We start from the raw sequence: 18581 nt of genomic DNA on the forward strand, positions 1-18581 counted from the left end.
GATTTAAAAAATAAAAAGAAGAGAAAAACCCAAATCAGCCCCTGACAATTACCTCGAAAGACAACGAGGCCCCTGACAAAAAAAAAAATCTAACCCGGCTCCTGACAAAAAAAAAAAACCCAACCCGGCCCTTGACAATTACTTCGAAAGGACAACAAGACCCCTGTGACAAAAAAAAATCAATGTTATTTTTTTTGGCACAGGGGCTAATCTGTCCCAAAAAAATTTATCAGGGACCGGATTGGGTGTTTTTTTTTCTTGGGGGCCTCGTTGTCCTTTCGAGATAATTGTCAGGGGTCGGATGGGGTATTCACTCAAAAATAAATATAATTAACAATAACAAATTTAATGTAATGATTATTCTAATAAAGATTATTCAATTTTATAATATTACAACAATATCATTTATTTCTTTTAATTAATAAATCCTTTACAGCCTTTTTATTTTGGTCAAGTCCATTTATTTTATTTGTGCCCAATAACTTCAGCCACATCAAATTACAAATTTTTATCCAATTTTCATTACTTGTCCATTATGTTTTCAGGCCTGTATTTCAATAGGTCATTATCTCCCACCTGGTCAAGTCCTTTTCGTATTTTTTGTGACATGTTTTTAATTTTTGGAACTTTTCGGACTTGGGTTGAATCAACAAAGCGTAGGCAAGCTAAGAGTCTGTTAGAAAAGGGGCCATAAAAATTAAAACCATCCATCACTCTTTGTTCTTGATTTCATGCTCTTGTGTTTTCTTTTGGGTCAAATTACACACAGCTCTTGGGTTGAATCACAATCTGGGTCTAACAATTATGGTTTACTCCTATTTTTTTTTTGTCATAATTACTCCTACTTGTATTTTCTCATTCTTATTTGGGCCCATACTGGCGAGCAACTATAGGGCACTTGCCCTGGTTCAATACCAAAAACAATTTCTATATTTTAAATTCTAAATTTTAATAATAAAATCTAAATTCTCAAATAATAATAATGTTAACTAATTGAAAACTAATTCTTATACTTATTCATGTCTTTTTCACAAACATCTTATCAACATTTACATCATAATCAGTAGTTGCCACCGTTGTCAATGCATCAATCTAGCCTCCAGCTTCATATATGATGCTGTTCCAGTGGTGGACCAAGACTTAACACCAAACACGATTATCTTGGGAAAAAAGAAAAAAAAAGACAAATGAATAGTATCATCAATAGCACCCGAATTCACCCGTTTTAAAATGCATCACTTAAAAATATCTTTTTAAAAAACATGTTTTATTCTCCTCTGATGTAGGACATTTTGTGCAGCCGTCAGCCAACGTGCATAGCACCGGTTGTTAAAAGAGGGAAAATTTTGCAGCTGAGACTTGATACGGATGTAGGATTTGTATGTTTCTCATCAAGCTGCACTCAGGATCGATTTTCAGCAATAATTGGATATAGTGTGTGTGAAAATGTGTATATCCAAAAAAAGGAAAAAATTTTAAATGTTCTAAATGTATCGATATTTTAGTAAATTTAACCATTTATTTCAATTAATATTATAGAAAATTATGATATGAGCAAACAAGAATCAAGAATAGCGGAATAAAGAACAAGATTTGGGGAGAAGAGAGATGAATTTTTCATTTCACAAAACTGAAAAAAAGGAAAAAATTTGAAAACAGTAAAATTAGTCTTTAGAGCTTATATACTTGTTGCATAATCTCAGCCACACACTTAATTAACAACTCCTAACAAACTATTCTACTTCTGGAAGTTTTAGCTAATACTTGTCCTAACTAGTCAAAATAGAATTAAGCTAAAATTTTAGAAGCTAGTTAACTATCTAATTACCTTTCAAATATTTGAGAACTCTGAACGCAACTTGTAAATGAACAGTGATGGCACAATTCAAAAATTGACTCAGTCGATCTATTGCATATGAGAGATCTGATATGGTGTTGGTAAGGTAGAGTAGACAACTAATTAGTTGTCTATACATAGTGCAATCAGGAAGTGCAATGCTAGATTCTTTAGTCAGTTTTTGAGTGTAGTCAATAGGTGTTAGACTGGTTTGCAATCGAAATAGCCAAAGTCCTTCAACAATCACATGGCATACTTCCTTTGGTAAATGTGAATTCCAACCTTTGACTTTGCAACCTCTATGTCTAAAAAGTACTTTAGATCCTCAAGATTCTTTATTTTTATTTTCTCATGAAAAACTGATTTTAATAGAATCAATTTCATCCAAGTAATCTCCCGTGAGTACAAGATCATCGACATATACCAAGATTGCAGTGAATCCCTTTTGTCTTCTTTTGATGAAAAGAGAGTGATCATCCACACATTGAACATATCCGGCATCAAACAATGTCTGTGACAATTTGATATTCCATTGTCGGCTGGCTTGCTTCAAGTCGTAGAGTGAATTTTGTAACTTGCACACCAGTCCTGGTCTTGCTACTTCCAAACCTGGTGGTATCTTCATATATATCTCTTTGTCAATGTCACCATGAAGGAAGGCTGTATTTACATCTAACTGCTTCAAATGCCAATTTTTTGCTGCTACTATAGCCAACATTTACCTCAGTGTGGTGATCTTCATAACTTGACTGAATGTGTCACCATAATCCACACCTTGTACCCGTGTGAATTTTTTGACAACTAAACGAGCCTTGTGCCTTTCAATCAAACCATTTGGGTTAAATTTCACACGAAACACCCATTTGCAACCCACAATCTTTTTACCAGTTGGTAGTTCAATTAAACACCAAGTCTGATTCTGATTTAGAGCTTGTAATTCTGCTTGAATAGTCTCTCTCCAGCAAGTCTGAGTAGCTGCCTCCTCATAAGTGCTAGGTTCTGGGTTTTGTAAAATGGCCAAGGATAAGTACTTATAGTTTAAATTCATTTCGTCATATGATAATTATTGTGAGAAAGGATATTTAACTATGTTGTTACTAGTGCAGATGTCCTTGCTGTCATGCAGTGATAATCTTGCAAGTAGGAAAGAGATATTTTTTCTCTTGTTGATTTTCTGGCAACATGATCATGCTGAAAATGTGAATGCATTTGATGTGATACTATGTGTGCTAGTGATGGGGGTGATAAAATATGCTGATTGGACTCAGGTTCAATGTTCTCAGCCGTTAAATTTTGGTGAGGATTGTTAGAATTTGTGTCATGCTCCGAATTCTGATTTGAATTTGGGGACATGTTGAAATTGTTGTTTGTATTTGAAAAACTATTTTCTGAATCCGCAATTGAAGGATTTTTAGTATGTGATAGTGATCACAGGTTTGTGAGTTAAAATTGAAAGTGTCATAGAGATTTGATGAATGAGTGTTTAAATGCAATTGATTTTCACTGTGTTGTGCAAATTTTGAAAATGGAAATTCTTCTTCATAGAACATAACATGTCTAGACATAAAAAATTATTTTGTATTGATATCAATCATTCTAAAACCTTTGGTGCCAGTTTTAAAACCCAAAAAGGCACATTTTCTAGCTCGAGGGTCCAATTTTATTCTTGAATGTGAGGGTGGAGGCAAAAGCTAAGCATCCAAACACCTTTAGATCTACAAAGTCTGGTAGTTTGTCATAGAGAAGTTTGTTTATTAGGTGTACAACATGAGCAACTACATATTGCCAAAAGCAATGTGGAATGCTTGATTCAAACAACAGTGTTTGAGTTACCTCTAATATATGTTGGTGTTTTCTCTTTACAATGCCATTTTGCTCTAGTGTTTCTATACACAATGTTTGATGTGTGATTCCACTAGATGTAAAATAGCATTTTAGAAGAAACTATGGCCCATTATCAGTCCTTATACACTTCACTTGTTTATTAAATTGAACCTTAGCATAATTGACAAAAAGATGGAATTAAGTGAGACAGTTCTTATTTGTTTTCATGAAGAAAATCCAAGTTTATCTACTTTTTTCATCTACCACTGTCAAGAAATATTTATGTCATTCAGTTGATGGAACTAAAATTGGACCTCAAATGTCCATGTGAATCAAATTAGAACATTCTTTTATTTCTGAAGAGCTGTAATTGAAAGACTTCTTTTTCCTAGCCAAATGACAAGAATCACAAGGAATCTTATTTACATTGCAATCTATAAAAGCATAGTTCTTCTTGAGAATGCTTAGTCTATACTAAGGTAAGTGTCCTAATCTAGTATGTCAAATATTTTTATTTTGTGATGATGTTGTGATGTGATTCATTGCTGCCAAAGACAGTTCTTTGATTGAAATTGGTTGTTTATGCATGGTGTATAGACCATAGCTATGCCAATCTTTTTCAATGTTGACTGATCCTGAATCTCACAATTTTTATCATTGATTAATAGTTGAAATTTTAAATTTGAGGTTATTTTTGATACTGCAATTAGTTTAAAACCAAAGTTTGGTATGTATAAAATGTTCGTGAGAAAAAAATCTTTTGAAAACACAATGGTTGGTGGGGCCGAACGTCGGTTAGGAATTTGTTAGGAATAAAAATTGCGTTGCGAGTATAGTCCTAAACCGAAAATTGACCCCGAATCAAAGTTTAGAATAAAGGTGTCACAATCAAAACAAATATAAACTAGGAGTTTCAAATCCCAGGTTGTCTTCCCTCGGACTAGTCATTAGGCGCACATTTTTTGTTGTGAAATACGAGGGTTTTCAATCATGGAAACGGAAATTAAAAAAGAACTAAAGAATAAATGAACTAACAATTGATCAAAAGATAATTAATGCTAATTAGAATAAAACAAGATCAAACTAGTGAAAATGGAGTACAATGTATAAAAGAGCCTTGACTTGGAAATGAGAGTTAAGGAATCCTATCATAACCACAACTATGGCAATGAGTTAATCTCACTTCGTCAACCCCTAACATCGAGGAGTAAGTCAAGTAAGCATAATTGACCTTAATCCATAAATTCTAGCTAACTTACTAATTAACTTAACAAAAAACTAACGTTAGTGAAAACAAGAGCAACTAACAACCCAAAAATTACCACTAAATACCAGACATCATGACTCTAGTATCCTAGGAACTCATTTTCCAAGGCAAGGGGTGAAAATCTATCCAAAATTTATAATTGGAATTTTCACAAATACTTGGTCGGCATAAAAGCAAAACATAGCAAATTGCAAAAGATAATGAAAACTATAACCAAACTATATACAAAATCAATAATAGAAACTCAATCAGGCATATATATATATCATAAAACATCAAAATCATCAACAAAAGATTCAAGAAATTAAAATTGAATATATTAACAAAGTAATTTAAACTATGAGAAGATGTAGCATAAGAGGAGTGTAATTAAAGAAAAGATTAAAGATTACTTACAATGAGACAAGCAAATATCCAAGATCAAATAAAATTGTAAATTGGCAAATTCTATTATAGACCCTAATAAAACCTAAGAGAGAATTTTCTAAAACTAACCTAAACCTAACTAAAGCTATCTACTATGATGAGTAATGGTGCTCCCTGCTTCATATGGAATGTTTTCCCTTTGATATAGCTCCTATTTCAGCTTCAGGAACTCCAAAATTGGGCCAAGAGGCCCTCAAAATCGCGAGCCAAGTGACTATTTAATGAAGTCACGCGTCAAGACTTGTGCGTACGCACAAGGTTGTGTGTGTATGCACACTAGCTGATTTTCATCTTGTGTGTACGCACAGGAAGGTGTGCGTACGCACACTAGAGTGTGTGCTTCTCCTTTATTTTCTTCATGAAATCTCCCATTTTGCATTCTTCCTTCCATTTCTACCTAACCATCCTTGTCTATTGGACCTGAAATCACTCAACAAAATATATCACGGTATCGAATGGAATAAAAGTAGAATAAAATTGATTAATTTAAGCATAAAAAAGCATGTTTTTATATTTAGACATAATTTAGAGAGAAATCACAAAAGTATGCTATTTAAGTGAATAAATGCGAGTTTATGTGATGAAATCCACTCAATTCAAGCCAAAATTTACCATCAAATATGGACTCATCAATTTTTCCACACTTAAATAATAGCATGTCCTCATGCTAACCATAATTAAAGGAGAAGGATACAAGGGTATGCAACTTATGGAATAAAACTACCTACATGCATGCAACTATGCTAAATGCTAGCTACTTTCTATCTATACTATGATTTCCTAATGATTTGGCAAAACAAGCAAACAATTTTCAATCAAACTAAATAGAGAATTAGGGCTAAAACAAAGAAATAGTGCAATGTGATCAAAATCCAAAGAATTGATTCGAATTTCAAAATTAAGCAACTTGCAAGAAAACACCAAACAAGAAGTGACCATTGACAGAGCCATCATGATTCATTGCATCATGATTGGAAGTGAGGTGGAGGTACCTGAGGTAATACCTCAAGAGTTGTACAAGAAAGCTGAAAAGCCTTCCCCCTTAGCAAGGTTGGCATTCCCCCCACCTTATCTGTCATCTATGCAATTCAGCTAGAATTGCCATAGAAGGAGACATTCTTATTTAGAAGGACAAGCCCATTACCAAGAAGAGGATGGAGCAAACTAGAGAGCCAGCACATAGGCCACAACAAGAGTATGTGGAGCTGCCTCAACAAGAAATTCCCGAGATGCCTCAAGGGATGCATTTTTCTCCCCAAGGCTATTGGGATCATTTGCATACTTCTCTAGAAGAATTGACCTCCAGCATGGATCAACTAAGGATGGGACATCAAGAGCACTCCACCATCCTCCATGACATAAGAGAAGATCAAAAAGTCATAAGGGCAGAACAAAGAGTCACGAGGGAAAAACAACAAAGACAGGGGCTTGACATAGAGGAAATAAAGCACTCCATTGGATCTTTCAGGAGGAGTAGTAGCCGCCATCACTAAGGTGGATTCGTTCCCTTTACTCCTCTGTTGCCTATATTATTTTTCTGTTTTCCATGTATTTTGTTTTATTGTCTATTTCTAGTTCATGATCATCTGTCTTTATGTCTTAAAGTTATGAAATATTCCATGCATCTCTCACCTTGCTTAAAAGAAATTTTTTTTTGTAAAATAGAAAAGTAAGATGCATGAATTTCGAGTTTCATATTAGGAATAGTTCAATTATTTGATGTGGTGGCATTGCTTTTGTTTTCTGAATGCATGAATAAATAGTGCATATTTGATGTTGGAGTTAAGAATGTTGGCTCTTGAAAGAATGATGATAAAAGTGAAATATTATTGGTGATCTAAAAAATTCTAAAATTGATTCTTGAAGCAAGAAAAAGCAACAAAAAGTAATAAAGGAAAAAAAATAAAAAAAATTTGCGAAAAAAAATATAGCAAGCAAAAAAGAGATAAAAAGCAGAAAAAGCCAATAGCTTTTTAAACCAAAAGGCAAGAGCAAAAAGCCAGTAACTCTTTAAACCAAAAGGCAAGAGGAAGGATCTAAGGCTTTGAGTATCAATGGTTAGGAGGGCCTAAAAGAGAAATCTTAGCCTAGGCAATTCAATTGAGCTGCTTCCCTACCTATATGCTTGTGGTGTGAAGGTGTCAAGTGAAAAGCCTGAGACTGAGCAGTTAAAGTCGTGATCCAAAGTAAAGAGTGTGCTTAAGAACTCTGGACAGCACTGACTAGGGATTCCAACAAAGCTGAATCACAATCCTAAGGGGTTCACCCAGTTAAAGTGTCTGTGGCATTTATGTATCAGGTGGTAATACCGGAAAACAAAGTGCTTAGGGTCACGGCCAAGACTCTAAGGAAGCTATGTTCAAAAATAAAAAAGAACTTAACTACAAGAATCAATAGTATCATTTGGAATCTGAGTTCCTAAAGATGGCAATCATTCTGAGCTTCAATGGAAAGTGAGATGCCAAAACTATTTAGAAGCAAAACGCTACTAGTCCCGCTCATCTATTTGAAACTGAGCTTCATTGAGAACTCTGAAATTTATTGCATCCTTCTATTTCTTTTTATCCCACTTTGTTTTTGGTTGCTTGGGGATAAGCAACAGTTTAAGTTTGGTGTTCTGATGAGCGGATATTTTATACGCTTTTTGGCATTGTTTTCATATAGTTTTCATTATGTTTTGTTTAAGTTTTATTAAGTTTTTAAAGGTTTTAGTGCAAAATTCATATTTTTGGATTCTACTTTGAGTTTGTGTGTTTTATGGAAATTTCAGGTATTTTCTGGCTGAAATTGAGGAGCTGGAGCAAAAGTCTGATTCAAAGACAGAGAAGCACTGCGGATGTTGTCAGGATCTGACCTCCATGCACTCGAAAGAGGTTTTCCGGAACTACGGAAGTCCAAATGACGCGCTCTCAATGGCTATGGAAAGCTAACATCCCGGGCTTTCCAGAAATATATAAAAGTCCATACTTTTCTTCGGAAATGAAGGTACAAAACTAGCCTTCAACGCCAGCCATCTGCCTCATTCCTGGCGTTCAACGCCCACAAGGGGGTGGCTGGCGTCCAACGCCCAAAAGGGGTCCCTAGCTAGCGTTCAACACCCCTAAGGGACCCTAGCTCGTGGGAGACACTCAAGCTCAGCCCAAACACTCACCAAGTGGGCCCCAGAAGTGGATTTTCGCACTATTAACTTAGTTTATCTTATTTCTGTAATCCTTAGTCATTAGATTAGTATTTATATACAAGAGTTCACCATTGTTGGGGACTCTTGCCCACTTTCACATTTACCATTGTATTTTTCTATCAGCATAAGTCACTAAACCTCCTAGGTTAAGGTTAGGAGCTCTGCTGATTTTCATGGATTAATAAAAGTACTACTGTTTTATTCAATTCGTGTGTGACTCTATTCTAAGATGTATCTTCGTTCTTCAAACTCATGAATGGGATGATCCGTGACAATCATCTTCATTCTACATGGGTTCAGTGTGAGTCCTTAACCAGAGATTACTGAACCACCAGCTTGATTATAAATCTCTTAGACGGCTAATCCATGACTTCGTTGGGAACTTCTCGAGACACCAGTTCAGCCGAGGTATGGGGAGATTAGGGTCTTTGTGGTAGAGGCTAGAACCAAAGGCACAGCATTCTCTAATATGGAAGATTCGACCTTGTCTGTGGCATTTTGAGTAGGATCATCTAGGGGATAAACTGCAGGAGCTTCACCCTCATTCAGATTGGGCGCACACTAAACCTGGCGTTCGGCCTGGGAGAGGAAGATCGGCGGCCATTAAACTGGCGTTGATCACTTAGAGCCTGCCATGGAAGGAATCACTCACAGTTGGAGAAAGACAGTAGGAAAGATTGATCCAGAAGAATGAAGCATCTCCGAAGCCTCAACCGTTCTCTTATCACTGGTTTTACTCAAATTAAGTAATTTAATCCCTATTCCTGTTTTATGCGCTTATCTCAACAAACTATCTTTTCTAATCGCCTGATTAAGATCTACAAGGTGTCCTAGCTTGATTCAAAGCAACAATCTCTGTGGGATCGACCCTGACTCACCTCAGGTATTACTTGGACGACCTAGTGTACTTGTTGGTTTAGTTGTGCGAGTTCTTATTTCGCGCACCATAAGACCCCGAATTTTTAAAAATAAATAATAAATTTATTTATGATTTATTATATTTAATTAAGATTATATTTTAAGAGATTTTATATATAAATTAAGTAATTTATTATTTATGATTTAAAATTTTATTAATTGAATAATAATAAGGATTTTATATGCTTTAAGTTGAATAATTAGATTTTTAGCTTTATTTTATGATTAGAAAGAAAATTAATTTTTATTACCTCTAATTACTGAATTAGAATACTATTTGAAAATAAATTGAAGTTAATGAATAAATGATATTTTTTGATATAGTTATTATTTGATTAAATTTGGTTTTCAAATACTTTATTACCCAAACCCTAATTTTCATCTAACACTAACCCTAATTTCATTTCAACGCTCACTCCCTCACCCCTTCTATTCAAGCAGCCGCCATTACCCTTCATCCCTCTAACTCCTTCACACCCATAACTCACAAACCCACACACGTTGAGATGGAGAGAAAAGAACGGGAAGAGAGAAGAAAGGGCTGAACGGAGAAGAAGGAAGAAAGGGGGAGGACCGCCGCCGACGCGTCCTGCCACAACCGTTGCCACCAAGCCGCCGAACCAAGTTAAGGAAGAGGGAGACCGAATCTGGCATTGAGAGAGAGAGAGAGCGTGGTGCACGCGAGGGAGAAGAGGCACCGTAGTTGCAGCCTCATTGCCATCGTCGAGCAAGCTCCGTCGCCGCCATTGGAGCCCGCGTCATCGCTGCCGATCAGTCACCATCGTTGCTGGGTTGACACTGCTAGCTTCGCCGCTGCTGCTGAGGAGCTCGAGGAGAGAGAAAATGTGATTGGGGGTCCGCTGTTGCTGCCGTGGTTGTTGCCGCCATGCATGGTTGGCGGGAGCAACGTTTACACCGCCGGAGTTCACCGTTAGAGCTGTGGCTGCTTCATTCTTGGTCCTTTCTCGTTATAGTAAATTATTCTTACTTTGAATCTCTCGTCGTTAGCGTTTTGTTATAGTTTATTGAGGATTTTGTGATATTAATGTCTCAGGGTTGAGTTATTGTTGTGTACGGTGTTTCTATGGCTGTCACTGTTATGGAAAATGGTCGGATTCGACGCCGCTGAATTTGGGCCAAGAGAAAAGGATTTTTAGACGCTTTTGGCTTTGTGGGTTTCGACTAACTGAGGTAGGGATTTTCTTAAAGTTTATTTTATATTACGGAATTGTTATAAATAGATATTGATGTGAAAAATATACTTCTGTGATTATGTTTGTCTTATGGATGTGGTTGCTCGCTGAATTGAATTACTGAGTGCTTGAGTGGTGTGCGGTTGTGGATAAGAAATTAATTTGTAAAGTTACTTGGTTAAATATTACGAAAAGTGATTTTTCTTGGTTTTTGAATTAATTTGATAATGAAAATGGATCGGCATTGAAAATGAATTGATTTTGGAGGCGGTTTGACTTTGAATTTGTTGATTTTATAAATGATTCAATATTGGAGATGGTTGATTTTGAAAAAAATACTTATTTTTGGAATTAGTCAGATTTTGGAAAATAGTTGAGATTTGGAAATGAGTTTGATTTATTGGAAATAAATTGATTTTGAAATGGTTTGACATCGAAGTTGATTTGATATCAAAATTGGTTTAAAAATTAGAAAGAATTGGATATTTGATAATTGTTTGATATTGAAGCTGGTTGAGAACGGGTTGTAAAATGTGGCTTTGAAGGGACCCGTAAGGGTGGCTTAGTCAGAATTTTAGAGGGGATGCTATCCAAATTTTTATAAAAATTAGAAGACTTTGTTTAAAGTAGTTATTTAGAAAGATTGAGATTTAAGAATTATATGATTTGTTTCTAAGTTATTAAGAAAAAGATTATGTTTTGACTTTGAACTATTAATGAACGGAATGGGAGGAATGATTATGATTGAATTTGAATGAAGAATGATGAGATTATGATTTTAAAAGTATGATTTTTGAATGAATTGAATGATATTGAGAAATGGATTTCAAAATGAAATTTGAATTTGATTAAGAGTTGAGACCCCGAGTAAGAGGCAGTGGCATTGTCCACTTGCTCCGGAAAAGAGATGAAGAAGAAGAATGATGAAAACTGAGTCTGATTATGAAATTTATTGAATATGAAAAATGAGACATGATTGAGGATGATTGATGACAAGTATGTCTGTGTTTTCTCTCTGGTTGTAAGGGTGACAGGGCACCTATACCCTTTAATGGTGACAGGGCACATAATCCCTCTAATGGTGATAGGGCACGTATTCCCTCTAATGATATTAATGCGCAACAGAGAGACAATGTCCGGGTTAGCTACCGGACATGTCGGGTTTGGCTATATAACCGACAAATGAGCTCATTATCCATATGGCAGACATGCATCATATGCATTTGTATGCTTTGTTTGAGTTTGAATTTGTTTTGGTTTGCCTAACTGCTTAACTGTCTTTAATTGCTATTTGAGCTACTTGCTGTAACTGCTATATATACTTGTATTTTTCTTGTCTGTTTTGTCTATGATTGTTCTAGTGTGGTACTTTTGAGATTGAGTTTTGGTGCTGAATTGATGATAGTGTTGGTTGATTGCGTGATTGGTTTCTGATTAAGGTTTTGTAAGAGGGATAGGAGTTGTATGTTTTATATGTATATTATATTTATTAGCTACTTATGTAAGAAGTCTTGTATATAAATATATGCTTGTCTGTTTTCAAGATAAAGTAGTTTTCTGGTTTTCAAGGAAATCAGGGATACGATTTCGAGTCAAAGGCTCCTATTTTATTATTAAGTATATGAAGTAGTCGTAATACTTCTTACTATCAGAGTGGCACAGCCGAAAGCGTGACATTCTGATAGTGAAGGTGTTACAGCGAGTATAGTCCTAAACCGACAATTGACCTAGAATCAAAGTTTCGAATAAAGGTGTCAAAATTAAAACTAATATAAACTGGGAGATTTAATTAAATCCCGGGTCATCTTCTCTCGGGCTAGCCATTAGGCGTACATTTTTTGTTGTGAAATACAGGGGTTTTCAATCATGGAAACGGAAATTAAAAAAGAACTAAAGAATAAATGATCTAACAATGGATCAAAAGACAATTAATGCCAACTAGTGAAAATTGAGTGCAATGTATAAAAGAGCCTTGACTTGGAAATGAGAGTTAAGGAATCTTATCATTGTCATAACTACAACTATGGCAATCATAATGAGTTAATCTCACTTCGTCAACTCCTAATATCGAGGAGTAAGTCAAGCAAGCATAATTGACCTTAATCCACAAATCCTAGCTAACATACTAATTAACTTAATAAAAAGCTAGCGTTAGTGGAAACAAGAGCAACTAACAACTCAAAAATTACCACTAAATGTCAGACATCATGACTCTAGTATCCTACGAACTCATTTCCCAAGTCAAGGGGTGAAAATCTACCCAAAATTCATAATTGGTATTTTCACAAACACATGGTGGGCATAAAAGCAAAACGTAGCAAATTGCAAAAGATAATGAAAATTATAACCAAACTATGCACAAAATCAATAATAGAAACTCAATCAATAAAATATCAAAATCATCAACAAAAGAGTTAAGAAATCAAAATTTGATATATTAACAAAGTAATTCAAACTATGAGAAGATGTAGCATAAGAGTAGTGTAATTAAAGAGAAGATTAAAGATTACTTACAATGAGACAAGCAAATATCCAAGATCAAAATTGTAAATTGGCAAATTCTACTATAAACCCTAATAAAACCTAAGAGAGAATTTTCTAAAACTAACCTAAACCTAACTAAAACTATCTCTATGGTGTGTAATGGTGCTCCCCCCCTTCATATGGAATGTTGCCCCTTTGATATAGCTCCTATTTTAGCTTCAGAAACTCCAAAATTGGGCCAAGAGACTCCCAAAATTGCAAGCCACGTGACTTTTTAATGAAGTCACGCATCAGGACTTGTGCGTACGCACAGGAAGGTGTGCGTACGCACACTGGAGTGTGTGCTTTCTTTTTGTTTTCTTCATGAAATCTCCCATTTTGCTTGCTTCCTTCCACTTTTACCTAGTCATCATTGCCTATTGGACCTGAAATCACTCAACAAAATATATCACAGCATCGAATGGAATAAAAGTGGAATAAAATTAATTAATTTAAGCATAAAAAAGCATGTTTTCACATTTAGACACAATTTAAAGAGAAATCACAAAAGTATGCTATTTAGGTGAATAAATGCGGGTTTATATGATGAAATCCTCTCAATTCAAGCCAAAATTTATCATCAAATATGGACTCATCAATGGTACCAACAACGCTGCTATCCGTGTTGGTTCCATCTGGTAATTTGATAATGATAGGTTCAATTTTTTGAAAATCAAGAAAAATCATTTAGGCTAAAAGTCACATGATCGATTGACCTGAGTCAATGACCCAAAATGCTGATTTTTGTATAATAATGGTCATGATTCTTGGGTTAAAGTGCAAAAGAATTGATTTACCTAGGGATGGAGATTGGATTTACTGTGGAGTGAGAACCTGGAGTGCACTTTGATTGGTTGATGCACGTTCTTGCCTTTAATGAGCTCTAACAAGGCTGATTTTTGCTCTGTGGTAAAATCAGACTTGAATGCATTATTATTCTCTTTATAGTAATTGGGCAAAAGCTACTTTTCACTGAGATCTTCATCATTTTCCTTAGTGAATACATGGTTAATAGAAGAATTGTATTATTGCTATCTTTGTTTTAGATGTGGAGGGTAACCATGTTTTTTGTAACAGATTTCTTCAGTATGTCCTTGCTTGCCACAGAAAGAACACATCATTCTTGCTCCTCTTCCTCTACCAACATGGGATGTTCATCCACGTCCCCTTCCTCTGCCTCTCATGGTTGTTATTGAAGAATTCTTCCATTTTCCGCATTGAACAGTAATCTCGAGTTTCCATTGTTGAATTGTCGCTCTTGTTGAGTGAGCATTAAGAACACTTGATTCACATAAGGCAATAGAGTCATCAACATGATTTGAGATTGTACTATCGAGTATTGGTCATTTAACCCTCTCAAAAGCCTCATTACTTGATCTTTATCTCTAAACTCTCTCATTTTTGACAAGCCACAAGAACATATCTCTGAGCAATTTACACACTCAGGGATGCTTTTGAAATTATTGAGTTCTTCCCTTAGTTGTTTCAGCTTAGCAAAATAGGCTGTAACATTTGAGTCACCTTGTTTGCTAGAAAATAGCTCTTCTTAGAGTTCAGCAACTCTAAATCTATCTCCTTGGCAATATTTATGTTTCAGATCCCTCAATAAATCAGCAGTAACATTACTCTACATTACACTTCCTAAAATCTCAAGGCTTAGTGATCTATTTATCTAAGAAATAAAAAACGTGTTGCATCTTTTCCATGCCTCAAATTCTGGACTATCTTTCTCAGGTTTGCTAATTGTTCCATCTAGAAACTTTAGTTTATTTTTGGATTTCAGTGCTAAAAGCATAGAATGACTCCAACTACCATAATTGCTAGGAGTGAGAATTTCTGGTGTAATTGGAGTACTTGGATTCTCACTAGGATGAATGAAGTATGGACTTATAGGGTCTTACATTGGATTCATATTATTCTTCGTGATTTGTGATTGTAAGTTCATGAGCTGGTTTATTACTTCAGTGGGCTTGCTAATGCATTTACATTCATTTGCATTATGTTGTTCTGGTTGTGTGAGCGGTCACCTAAGGGCATTGTTGATTATTAATGATCTTGAAGTGAAGATTCAGAACTTTCTCTCTCAATTTCATTGATCGGAAGGCCAAAATTCAACCTCCCTTCTCTGAGCCACTGATAACCATCAATTGGTATAAGAGCTTGGTCTCAAAGAGAGCAAGCTTCACAGTTTGGAAGAAAGATCCTAATGGCGAACAATGCTGGTTCCAACATGGTGGCTTACACACTAATAGAAGGACAATCCAATAATAGACATCCATTCTTTAATAAGAAAAACTACAACTACTGAAAAGAAATAATAAATAAAAATATTTAAAATTAAGAAAAAATGAAGAGAAACTTTTAGTAAATAATGACTCAAATATTAATGTAATAATTTAATAAGAAAAACTACAACTACTGAAAAGAAATAATAAATAAAAATATTTAAAATTAAGAAAAAATGAAGAGAAACTTTTGGTAAATAATGACTCAAACATTAATGTAATAATAAATTAAATTAAATAACATATATTTAAATTAATTAAATTATTAAATAATTAATATAATAAATTAATTACAATTTTTTTACTCAATAAATTAAATTAAATAAATTAAAAATATCTTATAAAGATGCCATATAAAAATTATAACACATTTAAAAATTATTAATCAAAATACGAACAAATTAACGCAAATTAAAACAAAATTAAAGTTTATCGAAGTGAATCAGTTTTATCAAAATCTATTGTTTGAGTTCAAAAAAGAAGCAGAATTTGATAGAGGGTTGAAGAATCTAAACTGAATTAAGGTCAAAGCTCGTAGAAATTGTGAGAAAAATTGAATATGGTTGTTTGCTCTCCACGTTTATCGTACCATGTAGAAAATCATGATCTGAGCAAAGATGAATCAAGAATAATGGAGTGAAGAACAAGGTTTAGAGAGAAGAGAAGTTCGATGAACCTCTCCTTTCACAAAACTGAGAAAAAGGGAAAAACTGAAAATAGTAAAGTTAGTCTTTGGAACTTATATACTTGTTGCACAATCTCTATCACACACTTAACTAACAACTCCTAACAAACTATTCTATTTCTGGAAGTTTCAACTAACTTGTCCTAACTAATCATAAAAGAATTGAGCTAAAATTCTAGAAACTAACTAACTAACTAATTAACATGTGATGTGAATAATTATTCCACTATTGCTGCTACTGTTGTATTAAAATGGGGCTAGGTTACAAATATATATTGTATATGTTTTTCATAACTAAGATTAATGATTAAAATAACTGACACTACAAGAAACACACTCATTCAGGTACACTTGAAAAGTGTAGCCAAAAGTTAAAAAAAATGATGTCTTAGGCTAAGGCTACGTTTTTCGGGCTACGGAGACGCTTTAGTGGGGGATGCCTATTCTGCCGTTGCCTATTCTCAAAGGCTACGCTTTTCTACACCAAGGGCTACGCTTTTGGCATTTGGGAATAAGGTGCGCTTTTTAAGTTATGCTATCCAGGACCAAAGGCTACGCTTTTTAGCGCTACTGCATCACCTGTAAAGCGTAGCCATATTGTATACTATGGCTACTATTTATAAGTGTAGCCTTAGGTCCTTCATTTTTTTATACCATAGCTACTGTATATAAGTGTAACCTTAGGTCCCTTTATTTTTTTTTTTGTACATATATATAATATTCTAATAATTATTAATACAACATAATATTTAGTAATATGATTACATGTATAATAATTCTGCATTTTTATTTAAATGAGTTAAATATTATAAAATAAAAATAAATACATAATTATACTAAATAATTTCTTTAAATAATAAAAATTATCTCTAACCAAAATATATTTATAATAATGATCCAAAAGTACTAGAATGAAGTTAATTGTGAATATTCATACATCTCACACTAAAGTAAGCATAGCCATATCAAAATAACCATAATACCACTTAGAATTTACTACTAATACTCTACAAAAAACATATCCTACATAAGTATCTTCTAATAAAAGTCATTAGTCAACCATACATATATCCATTCCTAACACTACTTTATCTTAGCCAATAAACTACAATAATAATTAGCTTAATCTTTATTATTATCCTGCATAATTATATAGAAAAGTAGTTAGATAAATATTCATAATGACATTCGCAATTATAAAACTTAAAAAATCAAACTCAAAACTATCAATGACTGATATCATTAATTCTTTATGTACAGTGTACAAGTTTCACCAGTGCATAGTAGTGTTTCACAAATCCAAATTTAGAATTCAAAAATACAAAAAGCATAAGTTATAAACCATAAAATAAAAAGCTATAAATGATTGGGGGAACAAGCAGATTCACAAGAAATATTCATGTTGCAATTTATATCCAATTAATTATTAAGGAGATTAAATTGTACAATATACAATTATTTCACAATTAGAACTAGCAGAGGCTAGACCCCTAAAATGAGAATGTTGATGAACCTTTTGACTCTCTTGGGATCAGTATTTCGGTCATTGAAAAAAATCTAATTTACAAACCAGATTTTTTAGTACTGTGCATTTTTTTTTATCCAAACCGATTCCCTTGGGTACACATGAATGTTTCACTCTAAGCTCAAACTTGGTACTCAGCCCTTCTATCGAGATTCCAGAATTAATCCATGTAAATTATTTTGTTGTTTATAGGTCTGTTTAATTGAAAGTGAAATCAAGGACACAAAGTGATTGGCCAAGAATCATATAAACAATACTGACACATTTCATCAAATATCTAGTGAATAAAAGTATTCTCAACAGTTAGCACAACACTGCTACCAATTCAAACAACAAAACCAAATAAGCAACAGAAGCAAAATAACTGTAAAAATTACAGACAAAAAAAAATTGTAATTGCCATATGCAACCATTTAACCATAAATTCAGCACAATCATCGTTTAGCAAGAATTAAATTGATATAATCAAACATACCAAGATAAAGTTTTATTAGATGTTGAAAAGATAATTCATGAGCATACCCAAATTTCTCTTGAGGATGCCACGAACTACACTTGAAGTCTGAAAGGGGAGGGGAAAAGAATGAAAATAAGAACAGGGACAGAAACACAAAATTTATCCTCCAAGACAGAAAATTTGTGTATTTTCTTGTACTTCCTAAAAGTGAGGCCAGAAAATATTCTCTTCTTTCTCTGTCTCTCCATCTCTATAGAAAAAAATCCAAACAGTATCTAAGTGTTCCATTAAAATCCAATCCTCAATTTCAAATTATTGAAGTTAGTTCTTACTTCCAAAGTTAGTTCATATTTTACTATAACCATCATTTACATGTCAATTTTTTTCTTGAGCTTTTTGATACCCAACGGAAAAAGATTTTAACGTTGTAATCAAACATGTCAAAATTTGATATTCCCAA

General features: G+C 34.0%; 1 protein-coding gene and 1 long non-coding RNA gene across 2 annotated transcripts; both read right to left on the reverse strand.

Annotated features, from left to right (window-relative positions):
* LOC107616481 (uncharacterized mitochondrial protein AtMg00820-like) lies at positions 2556 to 2885 on the reverse strand. The gene has a single exon (XM_016318433.1). It carries the CDS (start codon positions 2883 to 2885, stop codon positions 2556 to 2558), a length of 330 nt encoding a protein of 109 aa, XP_016173919.1.
* LOC110267197 lies at positions 15573 to 17269 on the reverse strand. The gene is made up of 3 exons (XR_002354555.1): positions 17158 to 17269; positions 16250 to 16253; positions 15573 to 15584 (listed from the first exon to the last, which is right to left on the reverse strand). It is a non-coding gene; the product is annotated as an uncharacterized LOC110267197 (long non-coding RNA).

The sequence above is a fragment of the Arachis ipaensis genome, chromosome B09 (assembly GCF_000816755.2).
Source record: "Arachis ipaensis cultivar K30076 chromosome B09, Araip1.1, whole genome shotgun sequence".
Lineage (NCBI taxonomy): Eukaryota > Viridiplantae > Streptophyta > Magnoliopsida > Fabales > Fabaceae > Arachis > Arachis ipaensis.

What these genes read in the sequence shown, in the direction of transcription:
- LOC107616481 (XM_016318433.1), bottom strand. Translation starts at nt 2,885, where the DNA reads ATGAATTTAAACTATAAGTACTTATCCTTGGCCATTTTACAAAACCCA.